Raw genomic sequence first — 22,657 nt, 5'->3', positions numbered from 1 at the left:
GTAGAGGGCACCGTGGGCTTGGGAGGTGTGCGCCAGCAGAGGTGGTGGAGGTGTTCTGGCCGGGAGGCACTCCAGCTGGGGGTGCTATGGGCAGGGTCGCTTCTGCAGGGGGAAACCATGGATGGGTGGGTTGCTGTGGCTGGAGGTGCCACAGGCAGGAGGCCTGGAATTTTCTTTTTTTTTTTTAATCTGAAGTTGATTGAATTCATAGATGTAGAACCCATGGATATGGAGGGCCAACTGTACCATACATTTTACTGTTATTTTAGAATGTATTCCTACATATTAAAAAAAAGTTAACTGTAAAACAGCCTCAGGCAGGTCCTTCAAGAAGTATTCCAGAAGAAGGCATTGTTATCTTAGGAGATGACAGCTCCATGTTATCTTAGCAGATAAAGCCCCTGAAGACTTTTCCCTGGGACAGTTGTGGTCTGTGGTTACAAGTAATCAGGGAAAAGTTTTCTACCCTTTCTAGTCTTAGCCCCAAGCTTTGAGTTAGGCAATATTTCAGGGGCTGTCAGTAAGAAAGTTTATAACTAATCAAATTTTGAGGATCTTGCTCTTGGGGTCCCAGACTTATCAACAGGTGTCTACTAGTTAGACTCTCCAACTTGAGTGGCTCCTAGGATTGTCTTCTATCCCTCAGCCTTGAAGATCATGTAAACCAAATCTCAATTTCATTAGGTTTAGCAAAATGCCGTCACAGCATCAAGGTCAGTTTCTACATTCTGTTTCCCTCTCTGAGTTCCTACATTTATTTATTGATTTATTTTTCTATGTAGTCCTCATTTGTTTTTTTAGCAGATTGTGAATGCATTTGAGACCAGTAGTTTTAGTTCATCATTCTCTCAGACTACAAATACCTGCATTATGTGCACTTTTCTTTAACTGTGCATTACTCTTTAATATTTGATCATATATTATACATCTTTCTAGTTATTTTATGTTTGTCAGTTATATATATTTCAGTCCTCGTGAGCACAGTTGATGATTTATTCTATTGTTCCATTTCACTTTAGCCCTCTAGGCAAATAGTAAAATTCTCACTGATCAATATAAAATAAGTGAGCTTTTCATTAAGATTATTTCAAGATCATGGTACCTAGCTGGTATAAAAGAGTAAAACCCCCTTTTCTAAAGTACTTAGCTTACTTAGAGGAGGAAGATTTCTAGTTGGAGATATTTGACTGATATTTAGGAATTGTTAGTTAAATATCTATGTTGTGTGATACATGCATATATGGGAATTTTATTTATTTCTCTGTATTTTATGAAGTAAGCATAAAATGGACTAAAATATTTTCTTTTCCTTTTGGCATGTGAATTTTGGTCAGTAGGGACAGATTGTTTCTCTATAGGTTCTTTAGCAGATAGGAAGCAGATGTGGCAACGTGAGGAGACTACTAGGGGAAGAACAAATGTATGAGTAATCTGGAAAAAGATTAAAGTCAATTATAAGTTAAATATCAGCCTTTAGACCAAAGCTTTTTCATTCTTGCTACTCTAAAGAGATGAGAGCAATTGAGTGTTCTTAAACCCTCCACCAAAAAAAAAAAAAAAAAGGAAGGGGAGTGGAGAGAGAGAGAGAGACTGTTTTTAAAAGCTAGTATTTCACTATACTTACTGGTTTATTTCCAGGTTTGTTTCTTTTTTTAAACAGTCTGCTTTTGATTTTCTTTGGTTAGGTAAAACATAACCCATCATTAGCCTGTATTTGTACTTAAGAGTATTGTTTTATTTGGTTAGCGAATGTCTTTAAAATCATATAGTCTTTGTCAGTGAGCTTCTAGGAATGTCTGGCATGTTTATTGGTCAAATGCCTGGCAGATGGAAATAAAATTTTGTGAGGAATCTTCTGGATCAAATACAGGTTTATTTTTACTTTAATAAAACTATTCAAAGCATAAAGACTTCAGTCTGAGTGTCAACAGTAGTAGCTGATCTGGGAGCAGTTGCCCGGATAGTACCTGCTGAGGATCACAGTGATGTCCCCATTCCTGATGCCACTTTTTTGTTGTGCTTGAATTATAGACATAGACCATATGGGCATCTACAGGTCTTTTAGATCTCTGAAATTCTTTATAATGTGTACTGGGCATATTCTTTTCTTCTATACATAAAAAAGTGCTTTGTATTTAATTAAATGAAACTACTGTTTAGTTTTGTGTGTGACACCACCCATTATTAGACCAATTCCATTGGCAATTATTAGATCAATTTAATTCCCCAAAGGAATACTTGAGAGACAGGGCTGGGAACAGTTACAATCACTTTAGTTTAAAATTATACTTAGCAATAAGAAACGGATCATAGACTTTACAATCTAGCTTGTAAATAAATAGTAAATAGCAATAAAATTAGAATCTGTCTATAATAAAATTAAGTTTTCCAGCTTGTCTGTGCTTTTGTATATATTATTTTCACTTTTAAGTGCATCTGCCTAATTAGTAATGTGTATTGTAATGATGCTTAAATATCATGTGTTATCTTTTAAATAATAATTCCAAGAAAAGTGTAAGAAAATTCACTCCTTCACTTTTTTAAAATCAAGGATAAGCCCTTTGGAATTATTTAAATTCATCACATTTTTTCGTTCATTCACCAAAACTTTATTGCACACTTACTAAAGATAGGTCTTAAGTTAGGTGTTGGGGCAGTGGTCACAGTGTCTTTCCAGTCTTCAAGAAACTTACAGTTTAATTCTATTGAGTTAGGTTGAGTATTGGAAAAAAAAATACTCTTCAACATCTACTGGTTCTCTTACCTCTGCTCTTCACATTAGTTAATACCTTAAGGTTGAAATTAGTGAGCCCATCCTGTGGTAGCTGCAGGAAAACTTAGTGAAAACCCTTTTGAATTGTGTCTTTATAGCCATTGGCCACCAAAATAACAGTGTTCCAGGAAAAGGAGACTTGATAGATGAAAAGATAATCTGTCAAATATATATTTTTTATAATTTAAAATTTCTCTGTAAATCAATTTTTAAAGATATAATTTACCTATAATAAAATGAACACATTTTAAGTGTGGAGTTCAATGAATTTTGACAGAGTACGAACCCTTGTAACCATAACTCTAGTTGTTCACTTGAGAGACAAACTTGGAGTTATTCTAGATTCCTTTCTTTATCACATCCAAATGATTACTAATTTCTGTCCATGCTATACTCTAAACTTCCATAGAACCTATCCCCTCTTTACTCTCCTGACTACTACCTTGGTTTTTAACATGTTAAGCCTTGTTTTTCACCTCTATTACCGCAATCTACTTTATAACTAGCTTTTGATTCTTATCTCTTTTCTTTTTCATATACCCTCCATGACGTTATTAAGTTGTGATTTTTCTAAAATACTATTCTGATCATATTACCCACCTTGCTTAAAATCGCTTCATGACTCTTTAGAGTTCCCATTCTCAATTATTGGTTTGATGGTGACATCATTTATCAAATAGAAAATACACATAGAGAAGCAGATTTGTGGAGGGAAAGTGATGAGTTAGTCCACTTTAACAAGGTGGAAGAAATAAAACATTGCCTTCTGAAGCATTTTTATTTGATTCAAGCTTTATGTACACAACCATGGGGGAAGGAGAGAAAAAGCCATCACAAATACCAGGAACTGTTCTGAGATTTTTATATTGATGAAGAAAATGAATTTTGGCAATGCTAGGTGGGAAAAATTATGTTTGTTCAAGCTTGTTTATACTTGAAGTGATGATTAAGTTTAAATTTATAAACTCACATTTTCACCTTCATATACTAGTTTGTTAAAAAAAAAATGCCTTCCCATATTTATCTAAACATGTCTCGAACACTATGAGTTGCATATAAATCGTGAGGTTTACCTTTCAGATTGGTAAAGATAAGCTCTGAAGTAAAATAATTAATAGCAGGGTGTCTTTTTACATTCAGTGTGAGGAAAACATAGAATAAATACTTAAATATGACAATAAAAACAGCGAACTTTATTCTTGCTGTAGAACTTGCCTCAACCTTGTTAGTACCTATTTACTATTTTCTATACCATGAATATTCTTTATAATCTAGCTTTTCGTGACACAGCGAGAAGAGATATTTAATTTAGTGCCTGAATAAATAAAGTATTTATAGTACTATAAAGCACTGGTAATTTAGTGCCTGAATAAATAAAGTATTTGTAAAGTATTTGTGTACTGAATGAGAATGACTGTAATATAAATGAGTTTTACCAAGGTGCCCTGTGGTATTATTTAGAAAAGTGATTATTTCTTTAAAAAATGAAAATCCTGGCCAGGAGTGGTGGCTCACGCCTGTAATCCCAGCACTCTGGGAGGCCAAGGCGGGTGGATCACCTGAGGTCAGGAGTTCAAGAACAGCCTGGCCAGGGTGAAACCCTGTCTCTACTAAAAATACAAATAATTAGCTGGGCGTGGTGGTGCACTCCTGTAATCCCAGCTACTTGGGAGGCTGAGGCAGGAAAATCACTTGAACCCAGGAGGTGGAGGTTGCAGTGAGCCAAGATTGTGCCATTGCACTCCAGCCTGGGCAACTAGAGCGAAACTCCATGAAAGAAAGGAAGGAAGGAAGGAAGGGAGGGAGGGAGGGAGGGAGGAAGGGAGGGAGGGAGGGAAGGAAATCCCAGTCAAAATCTCATAGGTTATAGATATCAACAGTTGGATTCTAAAGTTTATATGAAAAGGCCAGACCTAGAATAGTGACACAATACTGAAGAATAAAGTTGGAGGATTCACACTAACCTTTTGCAAGAATGTTTTCTATTGTTAAAATAAACAGATGATCAAAGTATGTTTTCACAAATCACACAGTTTATTGCCATACAAAGAGCTTATTATGTTTATTCATAATGCTCAAAGAATGGAAGAATAACAGGAACAAACATCACAGGGAATATACTCAATAGATAAAGTACGTTATCCACATATTGAACGAGTTCCATTTTAGTTTAGAGTCCAGTTATTAAAGTCTGTTGCTAAATTAGGATGGAAGCATGCCTCTGCAGATGTAAAGTCTAATCAAAGTTTGGAGAGTACTTTTCTATATGTGGTTTCAGGAGGGATGGTTTGATCACCACAGTGTACATCCATAACAATGTGCAAGGTCCCTCAACACTAGCAAGCAGTGCCAGTGTTGCTGGGCTTTGGAGGATAGTTCAAAGGCTGCCAGACAGCAACCCTGCTAGTCTGATATTTTGGTCTTTGGAGAAGTGTCTGACATAGAGTAGCCCCGACAAAGCCTAAGTTATCAATCTGTCAAAATCTTGGGTTTATATGTGTTTTTAGAGTCCAGTAGTTGAGCCCAATAACTCATGTATGTGGTCTGATGAGGAGTGATAGAACATTCTTACAGGGAGAGGAATTAAACTTCATGTTCTTATCACAGCAAAACACGTGTCATTCATGTAGTAAATAAACTAAGTGTTTAAATCATTTCAAAGCTACATAATAAAGATCCCGTATAAAACTACAGTCATCATGACAGTGTGGTAGTGGTGAAAGAGTAGACACATATATCAATGGAACGAAATAAAAGGCCCAGAAATAGACCCATATAAATATAGTCAGGTGATCTTTGATAAAGGAGCAAAAGCAAGTCAATAGAGAAAGGATAGTCTTTTCAACAAATGGTACTGGAACGATTGGATGTCCATATGAAAAAAAGAAAGGAATATAGACATGGACCTTACACCTTTCACTAAATTAACTCAAAGTGGATCATAGACTTAACTGTAAAACAAAACTATTAAACTTCTAAAGAAAACTTAGGAGAAAATCCAGACAACCTTGGATTTGGCAATTAGTTTTTAGATACAAGACCAAAAAGTAGGATCCATGAAAGAGAAAATTGTTAAGTTGGGCATCATTAAAATTAAGAACATCTGTCCTGTGAAAGACACTGTTAAGAGAATGAAAAGACAAGCCACAGACTGGGATAAATATTTGCAAAACATATATCTGATAAAAGACTTGTATCCAAATTTTCAAAAAAATCTTAAAATTCCCCAGTAAGAAAAGAAAGAATCCAATTTAAAATGGGCAAAAGAGCTGAAAACACAAAGAAGATACATGGATGGCAAGTATGCATATGAAAAAATGCTCAGCATCTTTTGTCATTAGGGAATTGCATATTAAAACAATGAGATACCACTATGTACCTCTTGGAGTGGCTGAAATCCCAGAACACAGATACCAAATGCCGGTGAGGATGGGGAGCTGTCAAGATTGCAAGATGATACAGCCACTTTGGAAGGCAGTTTGGTGGTTTCTTACAAAGCTAAAATAAACATAGTCTTACTGTAATATCCAGCAGTTATACTCTTGAGTATTTATCCATTTGGGTTGAAAACTTATGCCCACACAAAAAGTTGCAGGTGAATATTTACAACAGCTTTATTCATAATCAACAAAAACTGGAAGCAGCCAAGATGTCCTCAGTAGGTGAGTGGATAAAGAAACTATGGTACATCCATACAATGGAATATTGCTCAGTGAGGAAAAGAAATGAGCTATGAAGGCACAGAAAGACATGGATGAAACTTAAATGCATATTGCTAAGTGAAAGAAGTCAATTTGAAAAGGCTACATATTACATGATTCCAAGTATACAACATTCTAGAAATGGCAGAACTGTAGTGACAGTAGAAAGATCAGTGGTTGCCAGTGATATGGGAGGAGGAGAGGAGATCAAATGGCTAAAGTACAGCAGATTTTTCTAGTGTCATGAAACAGTTCTCTAAGATACTTTTTTTTTTAAAATTATACTTTAAGTTCTAGGGTACATGTGCATAACGTGCAGGTTTGTTACCTATGTATGCTTGTGCCATGTTGGTGTGCTGCACCCATCAACTCGTCAGCACCCATCAACTCGTCATTTACGTCAGGTATAACTCCCAATGCAATCCCTCCCCCCTCCCCCATCCTCGTGATAGGCCCCGGTGTGTGATGTTCCCCTTCCCGAGTCCAAGTGATCTCATTGTTCAGTTCCCACCTATGAGTGAGAACATGCGGTGTTTGGTTTTCTGTTCTTGTGATAGTTTGCTGAGAATGATGGTTTCCAGTTGCATCCATGTCCCTACAAAGGACATAAACTCATCCTTTTTTATGGCTGCATAGTATTCCATGGTGTATATGTGCCACATTTTCTTAATCCAGTCTGTCACCGATGGACATTTGGGTTGATTCCAAGTCTTTGCTATTGTGAATAGTGCCGCAATAAACATATGTGTGCATGTGTCTTTATAGCAGCATGATTTATAATCCTTTGGGTATATACCCAGTAATGGGATGGCTGGGTCATATGGTACTTCTAGTTCTAGATCCTTGAGGAATCGCCATACTGTTTTCCATAATGGTTGAACTAGTTTACAATCCCACCAACGGTGTAAAAGTGTTCCTATTTCTCCACATCCTCTCCAGCACCTGTTGTTTCCTGACTTTTTAATGATTGCCATTCTAACTGGTGTGAGATGGTTAGATTTGCATTTCTCTGATGGCCAGTGATGATGAGCATTTTTTCATGTGTCTGTTGGCTGTATGAATGTCCTCTTTTGAGAAATGTCTGTTCATATCCTTTGCCCACTTTTTGATGGGGTTGTTTGTTTTTTTCTTGTAAATTTGTTTGAGTTCTTTGTAGGTTCTGGATATTAGCCCTTTGTCTGATGAGTAGATTGCAAAAATTTTCTCCCATTCTGTAGGTTGCCTGTTCACTCTGATGGTAGTTTCTTTTGCTGTGCAGAAGCTCTTTAGTTTAATGAGATCCCATTTGTCAATTTTGGCTTTTGTTGCCATTGCTTTTGGTGTTTTAGACATGAAGTCTTTGCCCATGCCTATGTCCTGAATGGTATTACCTAGGTTTTCTTCTAGGGTTTTTATGGTATTAGGTCTAACATTTAAGTCTCTAATCCATCTTGAATTAATTTTCGTATAAGGAGTAAGGAAAGGATCCAGTTTCAGCTTTCTACTTATGGCTAGCCAATTTTCCCAGCACCATTTATTAAATAGGGAATCCTTTCCCCATTTCTTGTTTTCTCAGGTTTATCAAAGATCAGATGGCTGTAGATGTGTGGTATTATTTCTGAGGACTCTGTTCTGTTCCATTGGTCTATATCTCTGTTTTGGTACCAGTACCATGCTGTTTTGGTTTCTGTAGCCTTGTAGTATAGTTTGAAGTCAGGTAGCATGATGCCTCCAGCTTTGTTCTTTTGACTTAGGATTGTCTTGGAGATGTGGGCTCTTTTTTGATTCCATATGAACTTTAAAGCAGTTTTTTCCAATTCTGTGAAGAAACTCATTGGTAGCTTGATGGGGATGGCATTGAATCTATAAATTACCTTGGGCAGTATGGCCATTTTCACGATATTGATTCTTCCTATCCATGAGCATGGTATGTTCTTCCATTTGTTTATGTCCTCTTTTATTTCACTGAGAAGTGGTTTGTAGTTCTCCTTGAAGAGGTCCTTTACATCCCTTGTAAGTTGGATTCCTAGATATTTTATTCTCTTTGAAGCAATTGTGAATGGAAGTTCATTCATGATTTGGCTCTCTGTTTGTCTGTTACTGGTGTATAAGAATGCTTGTGATTTTTGCACATTAATTTTGTATCCTGAGACTTTGCTGAAGTTGCTTATCAGCTTAAGGAGATTTTGGGCTGAGACAATGGGGCTTTCTAAATATACAATCATGTCATCTGCAAACAGGGACAATTTGACTTCTTCTTTTCCTAACTGAATACCCTTGATTTCTTTCTCTTGCCTGATTGCCCTAGCCAGAACTTCCAACACTATGTTGAATAGGAGTGGTGAGAGAGGGCATCCCTGTCTTGTGCCAGTTTTCAAAGGGAATTTTTCCAGTTTTTGCCCATTCAGTATGATATTGGCTGTGGGTTTGTCATAAATAACTCTTATGATTTTGAGATATGTTCCATCAATACCGAATTTATTGAGAGTTTTTAGCATGAAGGGCTGATGAATTTTGTCAAAGGCCTTTTCTGCATCTATTGAGATAATCATGTGGTTTTTGTCTTTGATTCTGTTTATATGCTGGATTACATTTATTGATTTGCGTATGTTGAACCAGCCTTGCATCCCAGGGATGAAGCCCACTTGATCATGGTGGATAAGCTTTTTGATGTGCTGCTGGATCCGGTTTGCCAGTATTTTTTTGAGGGTTTTTGCATCGATGTTCATCAGGGATATTGGTCTAAAATTCTCTTTTTTTGTTGTGTCTCTGCCAGGCTTTGGTATCAGGATGATGTTGGCCTCATAAAATGAGTTAGGGAGGATTCCCTCTTTCTCTATTGATAGGAATAGTTTCAGAAGGAATGGTACCAGCTCCTCCTTGTACCTCTGGTAAAATTCAGCTGTGAATACATCTGGTCCTGGACTCTTTTTGGTTGGTAGGCTATTAATTACTGCCTCAATTTCAGAGCCTGCTATTGGTCTATTCAGGGATTCAGCTTCTTCCTGGTTTAGTCTTGGGAGAGTGTAAGTGTCCAGGAAATTATCCATTTCTTCTAGATTTTCTAGTTTATTTGCGTAGAGGTGTTTATATTATTCTCGGATGGTAGTTTGTATTTCTGTAGGGTCGGTGGTGCTTTCCCCTTTATCATTTTTTATTGTGTCTATTTGATTCTTCTCTCTTTTCTTCTTTATTAGTCTTGCTAGTGGTCTATCAATTTTGTTGATCTTTTCAAAAAACGAACTCCTGGATTCATTGATTTTTTTGGAGGGTTTTTTGTGTCTCTATCTCCTTCAGTTCTGCTCTGATCTTAGTTATTTCTTGCCTTCTGCTAGCTTTTGAATGTGTTTGCTCTTGCTTCTCTAGTTCTTTTAATTGTGATGCTAGGGTGTCAATTTTAGATCTTTCCAGCTTTCTCTTCTGGGCATTTAGTGCTATAAATTTTCCTCTACACACTGCTTTAAATGTGTCCCAGAGATTCTGGTATGTTGTATCTTTGTTCTCATTGGTTTCAAAGAACATCTGTATTTCTGCCTTCATTTCGTTGTGTACCCAGTAGTCATTCAGGAGCAGGTTATTCAGTTTCCATGTAGTTGAGCGGTTTTGATTGAGTTTCTTAATCCTGAGTTCTAGTTTGATTGCACTGTGGTCTGAGAGACAGTTTGTTGTAATTTCTGTTCTTGTACATTTGCTGAGGAGTGCTTTACTTCCAATTATGTGGTCAATTTTGGAATAATTGTGATGTGGTGCTGAGAAGAATGTATATTCTGTTGATTTGGGGTGGAGAGTTCTGTAGATGTCTATTAGGTCTGCTTGCTGCAGAGATGAGTTCAATTCCTGGATATCCTTGTTAACTTTCTGTCTCGTTGATCTGTCTAATGTTGACAGTGGAGTGTTGAAGTCTCCCATTATTATTGTAGGGGAGTCTAAGTCTCTTTGTAAGTCTCTAAGGACTTGCTTTATGAATCTGGGTGCTCCTGTATTGGGTGCATATATATTTAGGATAGTTAGCTCTTCCTGATGAATTGATCCCTTTACCATTATGTAATGGCCTTCTTTGTCTCTTTTGATCTTTGATGGTTTAAAGTCTGTTTTATCAGAGACTAGTATTACAACCCCTGCTTTTTTTTGTTCTCCATTTGCTTGGTAGATCTTCCTCCATCCCTTTATTTTGAGCCTATGTATGTCTCTGCATGTGAGATGGTCTCCTGAATACAGCAGACTGATAAGTCTTGACTCTTTATCCAGTTTGCCAGTCTGTGTCTTTTAATTGGAGCATTTAGTCCATTTACATTTAAGGTTAATATTGTTATGTGTGAACTTGATCCTGCCATTATGTTATTAACTGGTTATTTTGCTCGTTAGTTGATGCAGTTTCTTCCTAGCCTTGATGGTCTTTACATTTTGGCATGTTTTTGCAATGGCTGGTACCGGTTGTTCCTTTCCATGTTTAGTGCTTCCTTCAGGGTCTCTTGTAAGGCAGGCCTGGTGGTGACAAAATCTCTAAGCATTTGCTTATCTGTAAAGGATTTTATTTCTCCTTCACTTATGAAACTTAGTTTGGCTGGATATGAAATTCTGGGTTGAAAATTCTTTTCTTTAAGAATGTTGAATATTGGCCCCCACTCTCTTCTGGCTTGTAGAGTTTCTGCCGAGAGATCTGCCGTTAGTCTGATGGGCTTCCCTTTGTGGGTAACCCGACCTTTCTCTCTGGCTGCTCTTAAGATTTTTTCCTTCATTTCAACTTTGGTGAATCTGGCAATTATGTGTCTTGGAGTTACGCTTCTCAAGGAGTATCTTTGTGGCGTTCTCTGTATTTCCTGAATTTGAATGTTGGCCTGCCCTACTAGGTTGGTGAAGTTCTCTTGGATGATATCCTGAAGAGTGTTTTCCAACTTGGTTCCATTTTCCCCCTCACTTTCAGGCACCCCAATCAGACATACATTTGGTCTTTTTACATAATCCCATACTTCTTGCAGGCTTTGTTCATTTCTTTTTCTTCTTTTTTCTTTAGATTTCTCTTCTTGCTTCATTTCATTCATTTGATCCTCAATTGCTGATACTCTTTCTTCCAGTTGATCGAGTCGGTTACTGAAGCTTGTGCATATTTGCACTTGTCACGTATATTTGTACTTGTGCATATTTGTACTTGTCACGTATTTCTCATGTCATGGTTTTCATCTCTGTCCGTTTGTTTATGGCCTTCTCTGCATTAATTATTCTGGTTATCAATTCTTCCACTTTTTTCAAGATTTTTAGTTTCTTTGAGCTGGGTACGTAATTCCTCCTTTAGCTCTGAGAAGTTTGATGGACTGAAGCCTTCTTCTCTCATCTCGTCAAAGTCATTCTCCGTCCAGCTTTGATCCATTGCTGGCGATGAGCTGCATTCCTTTGGAGGGGGAGATGCGCTCTTATTTTTTGAATTTCCAGCTTTTCTGCCCTGCTTTTTCCCCATCTTTGTGGTTTTATCTGCTTCTGGTCTTTGATGATGGTGACGTACTGATGGGGTTTTGGTGTGGGTGTCCTTCCTGCTTGTTAGTTTTCCTTCTAATAGTCAGGACCCTCAGCTGTAGGTCCGTTGGAGATTGCTTGAGGTCCACTCCAGACCCTGTTTGCCTGGGTGTCAGCAGCAGAGGCTGCAGAAGATAGAATACTGCTGAACAGCGAGTGTACCTGTCTGATTCTTGCTTTGGAAGCTTCCTCTTAGGGGTGTACTCCACCGTGTGAGGTGTGGGGTGTCGGTCTGCCCCTAGTGGGGGATGTCTCCCAGTTAGGCTACTCAGGGGTCAGGGACCCACTTGAGCAGGCAGTCTGTCCGTTCTCAGATCTCAATCTCCGTGTTAGGAGATCCACTGCTCTCTTCAAAGCTGTCAGACAGAGTCATTTGCGTCTGCAGAGGTTTCTGCTGCTTTTTGTTGTTGTTGTTGTTGTTGTTGTTGTTGTTTAGCTGTGTCCTGTCCCCAGAGGTGGAGTCTACAGAGACTGGCAGGCCTCCTTGAACTGCTGTGAGCTCTACCCAGTTCCATCTTCCCAGGACTTTGTTTAGCTACTTAAGCCTCAGCAATGGCGGGTGCCCCTCCCCCAGCCTCGCTGCTGCCTTGCGGTTAGATTGCAGACTGCTGTTCTAGCAATGAGTAAGGCTTCGTGGGCGTTGGACCCTCCCGGCCAGGTGTGGGATATAATCTCCTGGTGTGCCTGTTTGCTTAAAGCGCAGTATTGGGGTGGGAGTTACCTGATTTTCCAGGTGTTGTGTGTCTCAGTTCCCCCGGCTAGGAAAAGGGATTCCCTTCCCCCTTGTGCTTCCCAGGTAAGGTGATGCCTCGCCCTGCTTTAGCTCTCGCTGGTTGGTCTGCAACAGCTGACCAGCACCGATTGTCCGGCACTCCGCAGTGAGATGAACCCAGTACCTCAGTTGATAATGCAGAAATCACCTGTCTTCTGTGTCTCTCACGCTGGGAGCTGGAGACTGGAGCTGTTCCTATTCAGCCATCTTGCTCCGCCCCCTCTAAGATACTTTAATGGTGGATACATGACATTATGCATTTGTCAAAGCCTGTAGAAATTTACATAATAAAAAGTAAGCCTTAATATATGCAAATTTTAAAAAATCACTTAGGAGTTTAGAGGATCTCAGAAAGGAATGCAGACTGACAAGAGAATCTAACTGCATTACAAATATATGAAACAACCTCCCTAAAGGGGTGGGGGAAAAGGCACTGACCTAAGAAACTTTGGAAATGAGCCTGTAAGACTAAATGCAAAAGCAATTACACCTAATCATTGTACTTTAGTTGATAAAGTTGTTTCTCGTTGGGGGTACACATTAAAAATTCTGATACCTCTATACATACATACTGGAATTGAATAATTAAGTAAATGGAGAGTTGATGGTTTGAAGCCAAACTTCTTGTTGAAGTAGAAGCTTTCAGATAAGCAAGGGAAAGAGGCTGGAATGGTTCATTTGGTGATGGATTAGAGCTGGAAACATCAGTATGAACTCATCTTTAGCTTAATATAGACACAGATGGCACAGATGGTTACTTAGAGAAATATTTATAGATATATGCATATACACAGGTTTCTGTACACACATATATTTTTTTGCTGTGTCAGCTGAGAGGGACTAAAGGAAATGACCCCACAGTAGCAAGAAGTACACTTAGCCCCCAGATCTTTGTTTCTAATACTAGCCTCCAATAAAATGAACTATGGCTCCTCAGAAATGGCTGATACTAGGACCATGGCAGGAATTCGTCTAGAAAATACTTGAGTCAAAATCTTGTAGTGCCAGAAAGTAAGAAAGTGCTCAGAAAAAGAAAAAAAAATCCACATCGATGGGAGCCAAAGGGGCATAGGAGCCAATTGCAAGAGCTTCCAATGGCCAAAGCTGGAACAATTTGAACAAGAAAATAGTAAAATTGTATTGGATAATAACCCAAAGCATAAAATAAATATATATGAGTTCAGACTCTCTGTCCTCAAGGAGGAGGAGCTTAACTTCCCACTCCCTAAGTGTGGGCTGCACATGGTGACTTCCTTACAAATAGTTGAGTATGAAAAGGAGAGGATGCAATGGTAACTTTACATTGGAGAAACCTGAAGAACATAATCTCAGCCTCAGCCTTGAACATGTTGATCAGGGTCAACATCAACAGTAATAAGTCATTTTAATAATATATACCAACTGGTCATAGTGGTCATGCCTGTTAATTCCAGCACTTTGGGGGGCCAAGGAGTTCAAGACCAGCCTGGGCAACATAGTGAGACCCTTTTCATTTTGTAGACAAAATAAAAAGTAAAACATTAGCCACGCATGATGGTACACACCTGTAGTTCCAACTACTTGGGTTGCTCAGGTGGGAGGATTGCTTGAGCCCAAGAGTTTGAGGTTAGGATGAGCTATGATTGCACCACTGAAACCCAGCCTGCATGACGGAGTGAGACCTGGTCTCAAAGAAAAAAAAAAAGGAGTTATCTTAACCCCCATCTAATCATGAGAAAAATGTCAGACAAATCCTAATAGAGGGTCATCCTACAAAATAACTGATGAGTATTCCTCGAAACTGTCAAGTCATCAAAAACAAGGCAAGTCTGAGAAATTGACACAGCCAAGAGAGCCTCAGGAGGTATGACAACTAAATGTAATATGATATCCTCCATGGGATCCTGGAACAGAAAAAGGACATTAGATAAAAACTAAGGGAAACCTGGATAAAATAGGGGCTTTAGCTACTAAGAATATGTTTATATTGGTTGATTAATTGTAACAAATGTACTATACTAACACAAGATGTTAACAATAGGGGAAACTGGATCCTGGAACAGAAAAAGGACATTAGATAAAAACTAAGGGAAACCTGGATAAAATAGGGGCTTTAGCTACTAAGAATATGTTTATATTGGTTGATTAATTGTAACAAATGTACTATACTAACACAAGATGTTAACAATAGGGGAAACTGGGTAACAATAGGGGAAACAATAGGGGAACTCTCTGTACTATCTTCTTAATTTTTCTGTAAATCTAAAACTGTCCTAAAAATAAAGTCTATTAAAAATGAAAGCATCATTTTAAGACCTCAGAATAATCAGTGGTTTCTGTCTCTCCTGCAGTTTTGACAGTGTTTCTTGCCTTGCTGACTCTTCTTCCCTCTCTGACATCACCTTTGATGGCAATCCCATAGCTCAAGAGTCATGGTACAAACACACTGTCCTTCAGAATATGATGCAGCTGCGCCAGCTAGATATGAAGAGAATCACGGTGAGAACCCTTCCAAAGTGTTCACCATGTTGTTGTCCTTAGTGTGGATTAGGAAATTGGGGGGCATATTCTTTGCCTGAAATGCTTCTTAATTTTACTGAACTATGGGTTATCATGATTGTGTACTTCATAATTGCAGTTATGTAGTTTTTACTGCCTGACCCCATCCCCAGTTTAATTGAACAGGACTTTAAAAATTCCTAGCCTTCTGTTTAAATTAATCATCATGTTTATTTTTCATTCTTGCTTAATATCCAACTAATAATTTATTTTGAAATGAATGAGTGAGAATTTTGTTAAGTTACAACGCGTAGTGGTTAAGAGCATGGACACTGGAGCCAGATTGCCTGCATCTGAATTCTGGCTTGACTGCTTTCTAGCCATAGGCCTTTGGCAACGTATTTAACCTTTGTATACCTCATTTTACTCAAAGTAAAATGGGGATCAGAATTATGTCATAGGGTTGTCGTGAAGATAAAATAAAGTACTACTACACCTTAAAAAATAAGGTACTACACCTTAGACTGCGAGGCTTTTAGGAGGCATTTGTATGTAGTTGTTATTGTTGATGTTATACTTCCCAAAGTAGCTACCTCTTTTTATTCATTGTATCTCCATGTTAAGATATTTTCTACACTTAGGTGTTTTAATATGGTTTCTGATCTAAGTGGAATGCTGTGCACAATATCCCCCTCTTTTTAGGTGTACAATGTGTATTAGCGTATTATAGGCTCCAAGAAGTTCTGTAATTAAATAAACTTATTTAACTTTGTTTCTTTGACCAGGTTTATTTGTTATTAGAAAATGCATTTTAATAATCTCAGTTCGATAGCTTCTGACCTAGAAAAATATCCTAAGCCTCTACCTATTTTCTCTCTTTTGAACTGCTGTTTTTCGTGTGAATTCTGATGATCACCTAGGTTTATGCAGTTGCCAACTGACCTATTTCTTTGTATATTAGGATCACAATGTGTGCAGTTTTCATTTATGCCTCAGCAATACTGTGGACCTCTAAGTTGGCTAGCTAATAGCTAAAAGTGTGGATGAATTGATGGATACCAGAGGTCTTCTAGGGTTCTGCCTCTCTCTCTATTCCATGGTGGAGCTATGGTTCTTTGTCCTCTTAGTTAATTCGGCTCTATAGTGTCAACACTGTTTCATACTTTTGTGGTAACTCTTTACCTTTATCGCCATGTCTTTCTTAGTTAAGCATCTTTGCTACTTCTTAAATTGCTCTTTCTAATGAGGTTGAGATGAGTGGGATAAGATTTAGAGCTAGCTCATTTATATAAATTAGTACTTAATTATGTGGTACGTTCCTCATAGTGAATTTATTTGTCAGTCTTGTCTACCCAAACAATATATAGTCTTTAAGGGCAGAAACCATTCTTCTTTCTTGCCTGGCACCTACAGATTACTAACATCTAATTCTCACACCACATTCAACTTTTACTAGTTATATCAATATTGTTCTTTATAGCATAAAGATGCAATTTAGAATTATACATTGCATTATAGATGAATTTTGTTGTCATGTCTCTAAAGTCATCATTTTTCTGGAACTATTTCTCATTCTTTCTTTGATTTTCATGACTGATATTTATGAAGATTACAGGTCAGTTTTTTTGTAGAATGACCCTCAATTCAGATTTTTTGATGTTTCCTCATGATTAATTTTTACTTATAGGTTTTTGGCATTAATATCATATTAGTGATTTTGTATTCTTCTCATTGCATCTTAGACCAGCATGTTTTACAACATGTTATTCATATTTATCTCTTTATTGAGGATGCTTACTTTAGGAAGATTTCTATCAAACTTTTCTTTGTGAAGTTTCTCTTTTTCCCTTTGTAATCCCATTCCTCATAAAAATTTAAATTTATTCATTCATTCATATCTATATGGACTTATGGTATTTAGTCTCACCTTTTGTTTATAACTTTTTAGTAATTTTAATGTGGAAGCTGTACCTTTTTAAAGGACTTTTTATAACAAATGTCAGCAAACAGCCTATGAGCTGGCTACCTGTTTTTGTAAATAAAGTTGTATTGGAACACAGTGATGCCCATTCATTTATGTATTATCTATGTCTGCTTTGATGCTGCAACGGCAGAGTCAAGTAGTTGCTATGGATACTATATGGCCTACAAGCTCAAAATATTTATTATCTGGCTGAAAAAGTTTGCTGATGCCAGTAACTATTTTTGCTTTTTAAGAAACAATATCTTAATTGAATTTTTGTGTAAATTACCATATAAACATTCTTACTGTGGTGGATTACACAAGTATTTAATGAACTTCTGTGCATTGGGGCAGTGTTTCCTAAACTGCATGCAGAGGATGCTGCAGTGAACTCATAGGGAGTGAATATTTTTAACTTCCAAGGGAAACATAGTGAGATTTGACATTTGTGAGACTGTGAGCAAATTAGTAGCTCAAACAGTTTACCATTTCAACATTAGTTCACACTATATTTCTTTCAATCACATCCTATCTTTGAAAAGCTGAATTTTCAGTAGTTGTTGTAATAAAAATAAATACCTTGCCAAAATCAGTGTGGAACAGGAAATGAGGGTGGCAGTGTCCAATGTGATTCTCTGTTTGAGAAGTTGTATAACATCCTCCTGGTTCTACACATTCCATTGATAAGTAGCTGTGGTTATTTAAAAATGATATAAAATTTTTTCTTTCTATTTACATATATTATTTTTTAATTGCTACTAAATTGCTAGACCATGAATACATACTAAATTGTTTGGACCTAACTATTTAGTAAACAGAGTTGTCACATATTTCTTTTGGCCTAGAGGCACTGGGAAAAAGTCCCTGAGACGCTTAGGTATCTTGAACTCAGGAGTTTCTGTACTAGGATATATATTAGACAATATAGATGAAAAGAGCAAAATCACAGTTCATGCTCTAAAGTTACTTGCAGTCATCTGCAGAGGCAACCATGCAGCCGGATTACAATGCAAAATGGCAATCGAGAGAGATGAGATTGCTAGATGGATCAATAGAGATATATGTTTGTGTCAACACACTTATACTCAGGGCAAAGTGATGTCAAAGAGCAAAGCAATCCCAAGTCTACCTGAAAAACAAAAAAGTTTCAAAGGAGAAAATGACTGACTCAAGACTTTAAGAGTGGTAAAGAAGAAGGAGAATGGATTTATGGAGAATAAAGGCATGCAAAATACAGAAGGAAGCTGAGAGAATATAGCAGCTGACAGCAGTTTAAAATGGCTAAGCATTGAATGTACATGGCTGAGGGGCATAGAGGGAGGCAAGTATGTCTGACAGGCAAGGACAGGCAAGGGCTAGGGCATTTTATATCATAATAAGGAGTTTAGATTTTTGTCTTGGACATAGTAGGAGAAACCCTTGAAGAGTTCAAGGTAGTTAAATTGGATTTGCCTATTAAGAAGACTGTCTTTCTGGGTTCAGCCTTGAAGATGGATTGGAGAGGATGTGATGGGTGATGAGATGAGAAGCAAGGAGATTAATCAGAGTAAGACTCTGGGCATCTGATCCAGAGGAATGGCAAGAGATAATATGATGCCATCTATCACTGGCCTCAACTCCTATTTTGCTTTATCTTTCTTAAGAAGAATGGGTTTTAGTTTGTAAAGATTACATAAAGATTAATAAGATAAAAGTGAAACTTAGGATAGGTGAATAAATAAGTTGGAACTCAGGCCCACATCTAGAGCAAGGGTTGGCAAATTTTATCTATAAAGGACCTGATAGTAAATATTTTAGTCTTTGGGGCCTGCATATTCTCTGTTGAAACTACTCAGTTCTCCCATTGTAGTATGAAAAAAGGCATGGGCAATACATATATGAATAAGCATGACTCTGTTCCAAGAGAATGTTATTTAGAAAAACAGGTGGCTGACTTTGGCCTGTGTCCTAGAGTTTGGCAGTCCTTAATCTAGAGCACTGAATAAATCACTGAGCCATTGAGAGTTGTGTCTAGGTAGGGGTGTAGAATAATGGAGCAGCTGAAAGGTAAGATGAACTAACCTTTTTTTTTTTTTTTTTGCAGTATTACTTTATTTATTTATTTTTTATTATACTTTAAGTTCTGGGATACATGTGCAGAACGTGCAGGTTTGTTACATAGGTATACATGTGCCATGGTGGTTTGCTGCACCCATCAACGCGTAATCTGCATTAGATATTTCTCCTAATTCTATCCCTCTCCTTGCCTCCATACCCCAACAGGCCCTGCTGTGTGATGTTCCCCTCCCTGTGCCCATGTGTTCTCATTGTTAAACTCCCACTTATGAGTGAGAACATGCAGTGTTTGGTTTTCTGTTCCTGTGTTAGTTTGCTGAGAATGATGGTTTCCAGCTTTATCCATGTCCCTGCAAAGGACATGAACTCATTCTTTTTTATGGTTGCATGGTATTCCATGGTGTATATGTGCCACATTTTCTTTATCCAACCTAAGATTGATGGGCATTTTGGTTCCAAGTCTTTGCTATTGTGAATAGTGCTGCAATAAACATATGTATGCATGTGTCTTTATAGTAGAATGACTTATAATACTTTGGGTATATACCCAGTAATGGGATTGCTGGGTCAAATGGTATTTCTAGTTCTAGATCCTTGAGGAATTGCCACACTGTCTTCCACAATGGTTGAACTAATTTACACTCCCACCAACAGTGTAAAAGCGTTCCTATTTCTCCACATTCTCTCCAGCATCTGCTGTTTCCTGACTTTTTAATGATCACCATTCTAACTGGCGTGAGATGGTATCTCATTGTGGTTTGATTTGCATTTCTCTAATGACCAGTGATGATGAGCTTTTCTTCATGTTTGCTGGCTGCATAAATGTCTTCTTTTGAGAAGTGTCTGTTCATATGCTTCCCTCACTTTCTGGTGGGGTTGTTTTTTTCTTGTAAATTTGTTTATGTTCCTTGTAGATTCTGGATATTAGCCCTTTGTCAGATGGATCGATTGCAAAAATTTTCTTCTGTTCTGTAGGTTGCCTGTTCACTCTGATGATAGTTTCTTTTACTGTGCAGAAGCTCTTTAGTTTAATTAGATCCCATTTGTCAATTTTGGCTTTTGTTGCCATTGCTTTTGGTGTTTTAGTCATGAAGTCTTTGCCCATGCCTATGGCCTGAATGGTATTGCCTAGGTTTTCTTCTAGAGTTTTCATGGTTTTAGGTCTTACGTTTAAGTCTTTAATCTATTTTGAGTTAATTTTTATGTAAGGTGTAAGGAAGGGGTCCAGTTTCAGTTTTCTGCATATGGCTAGCCACTTTTCCCAACACCATTTATTAAATTGGGAATCCTTTACCCATTGCTTGTTTTTGTCAAATTTGTCAAAGATCAGATGGTTGTAGATGTGTGGCATTATTTCTGAGGCCTCTGTTCTGTTCCATTGGTCTGTATATCTGTTTTGGTACCAGTATCATGTTGTTTTGGTTACTGTAGCCTTGTAGCATAGTTTGAAGTCAGGCAGCATGATGCCTCAAACTTTATTCATTTTCTTAGGATTGTCTTGGCTATGTGGGCTCTTTTTTGGTTGCATATGAAATTTAAAGTAGTTTTTTCTAATTCTATGAAGAAAGTCAGTGGTAGCTTGATGGGAATAGCATTAAATATATAAATTATTTTGGGCAGTTTGGCCATTTTCCCGATATTGATTCTTCCTATCCACAAGCATGGAACGTTTTTCCATTTGTTTGTGTCCTCTCTTATTTCCTTGAGCAGTGGTTTTTAGTTCTCCTTGAAGAGCTCCTTCACATCCCTTGTAAGTTGTATTCCTAGGTATTTTATCCTGTTTGTAGCAATTTTGAATGGGAGTTTGCTCATGATTTGGCTCTCTGTTTGTCTATTATTGGTGTATAGGAATGCTTTTGATTTTTGGACATTGATTTTGTATCCTGAGACTTTGCTGATGTTGCTTATCAGCTTAAGGAGTTTTTGGGCTGAGACGATGGGATTTTCTAAACATACAATCATGTCATCTGCAAACAGAGATAATATGGCTTCCTTTCTTCCTATCTGAATATGCTTTATTTCTTTCTCTTGCATGATTGCCCTGGCCAGAACTTCCAATACTATGTTGAATAGGAGTGGTGAGAGGGGGCATCCTTGTCTTGTGCCAGTTTTCAAAGGGAATGCGTCCAGCTTTTGCCCATTCAGTATGATATTGGCTATGGGTTTGTCATAAGTAACTCTTATTATTTTGCGATATGTTCTATCAGTGCCTAGTTTGTTGAGTGTTTTTAGCATGAAGCGGTGTTGAATTTTATTAAAGGCCTTTTCTGCATCTATTGAGATAATCATGTGGTTTTTGTCATTGGTTCTGTTTATGTGATGGATTATATTTATTGATTTGCATATCTTGAACCAGCCTTGCATCCCAGGGGTGAAGCCGAGTTAATCATGGTGGATAAGCTTTTTAATGTGCTGCTGGATTCGGTTTGCCAGTATTTTATTGAGGATTTTTGCATTGATGTTCATCAGGGATATTGGCCTGAAATTTTCTTTTTTTTTGTTTTGTCTTTGCCAGGTTTTAGTATCAGGATGATGCTAGCCTCATAAAATGAGTTAGGGAGGAGTCCCTCTTTTCTATTGTTTAGAGTAGTTTCACAAGGGATGGTACCAGCTCCTCTTTGTACCTCTGGTAGAATTCAGCTATGAATCCGTCTGGTCCTGGGCTTTTTCTTCATTGGTAGGCTATTAATTACTGCCTCAATTACAGAACTTGTTATTGGTCTATTCGGGGATTCAACTTCTTCGTGGTTTAGTCTTGGGAGGGTGTGTGTGTCCAGGAATTTATCTATTTCTTCTAGATTTTCTAGTTTATTTGCATAGAGGTGTTTATAGTATTCTCTGATGGTAGTTTGTATTTCTTTGGGATCGGTGGTGATCTCCCCTTTATCATTTTTTATTGTGTATATTTGATTCTTCTCTCTTCTTTTTCTTTATTAGTCTGGCTAGCAGTCTATCTATTTTATTGATCTTTTCAAAAAACCAGCTCCTGGATTCATTGATTTTCTTTCAAGGGTTTTTCATGTCTCTATATACTTCAGTTCTGCTCTGATCTTAATTATTTCTTGTCTTCTACTACCTTTTGAATTTGTTTGCTCTTGCTTCTCTAATTCTTTCAATTGTGATGTTAGGGTGTCAATTTTAGATCTTTCCCACTTTCTCTTATGGCCATTTAGTGCTGTAAATTTCCCTCTAAACACTGTGTTAGCACTCAGAGATTCCGGTACATCGTATCTTTGTTCTCATTGGTTTCAAAGAACTTCTTTATTTCTCCCTTAAATTCGTTATTTACCCAGTAGTCATTCAGGTGCAGGTTGTTCAGTTTCCATGTAGTTTTGCGATTTTGAGTGCGTTTCTTAATCCTGAGTTCTAATTGATTGCACTGTGGTCTGAGAGACTGTTATGATTTCCATTCTTTTGCATTTGCT

The 22,657-nt window shown here is 37.6% G+C and overlaps 1 protein-coding gene across 7 annotated transcripts in view; it reads left to right on the top strand.

Moving 5' to 3' along the window:
• LRRC49 (leucine rich repeat containing 49) overlaps positions 1–22,657 on the top strand; it is a 161,362-nt gene that overhangs the window by 64,200 nt on the left and 74,505 nt on the right. For all 7 annotated transcript variants that reach the window (XM_021940672.2, XM_009210523.3, XM_031668523.1 and 4 more), the window contains one exon: positions 15,067–15,214. In XM_021940672.2, coding sequence (XP_021796364.1) covers positions 15,067–15,214 — 148 coding nt within the window. The remainder of the gene's footprint in view (positions 1–15,066; positions 15,215–22,657) is intronic.

Source organism: Papio anubis, chromosome 7, assembly GCF_008728515.1.
Source record: "Papio anubis isolate 15944 chromosome 7, Panubis1.0, whole genome shotgun sequence".
NCBI classification, from domain to species: domain Eukaryota; kingdom Metazoa; phylum Chordata; class Mammalia; order Primates; family Cercopithecidae; genus Papio; species Papio anubis.
Note: the sequence above shows the minus strand (reverse complement) of the source record. Positions and strands in the feature narration are given on the sequence as shown.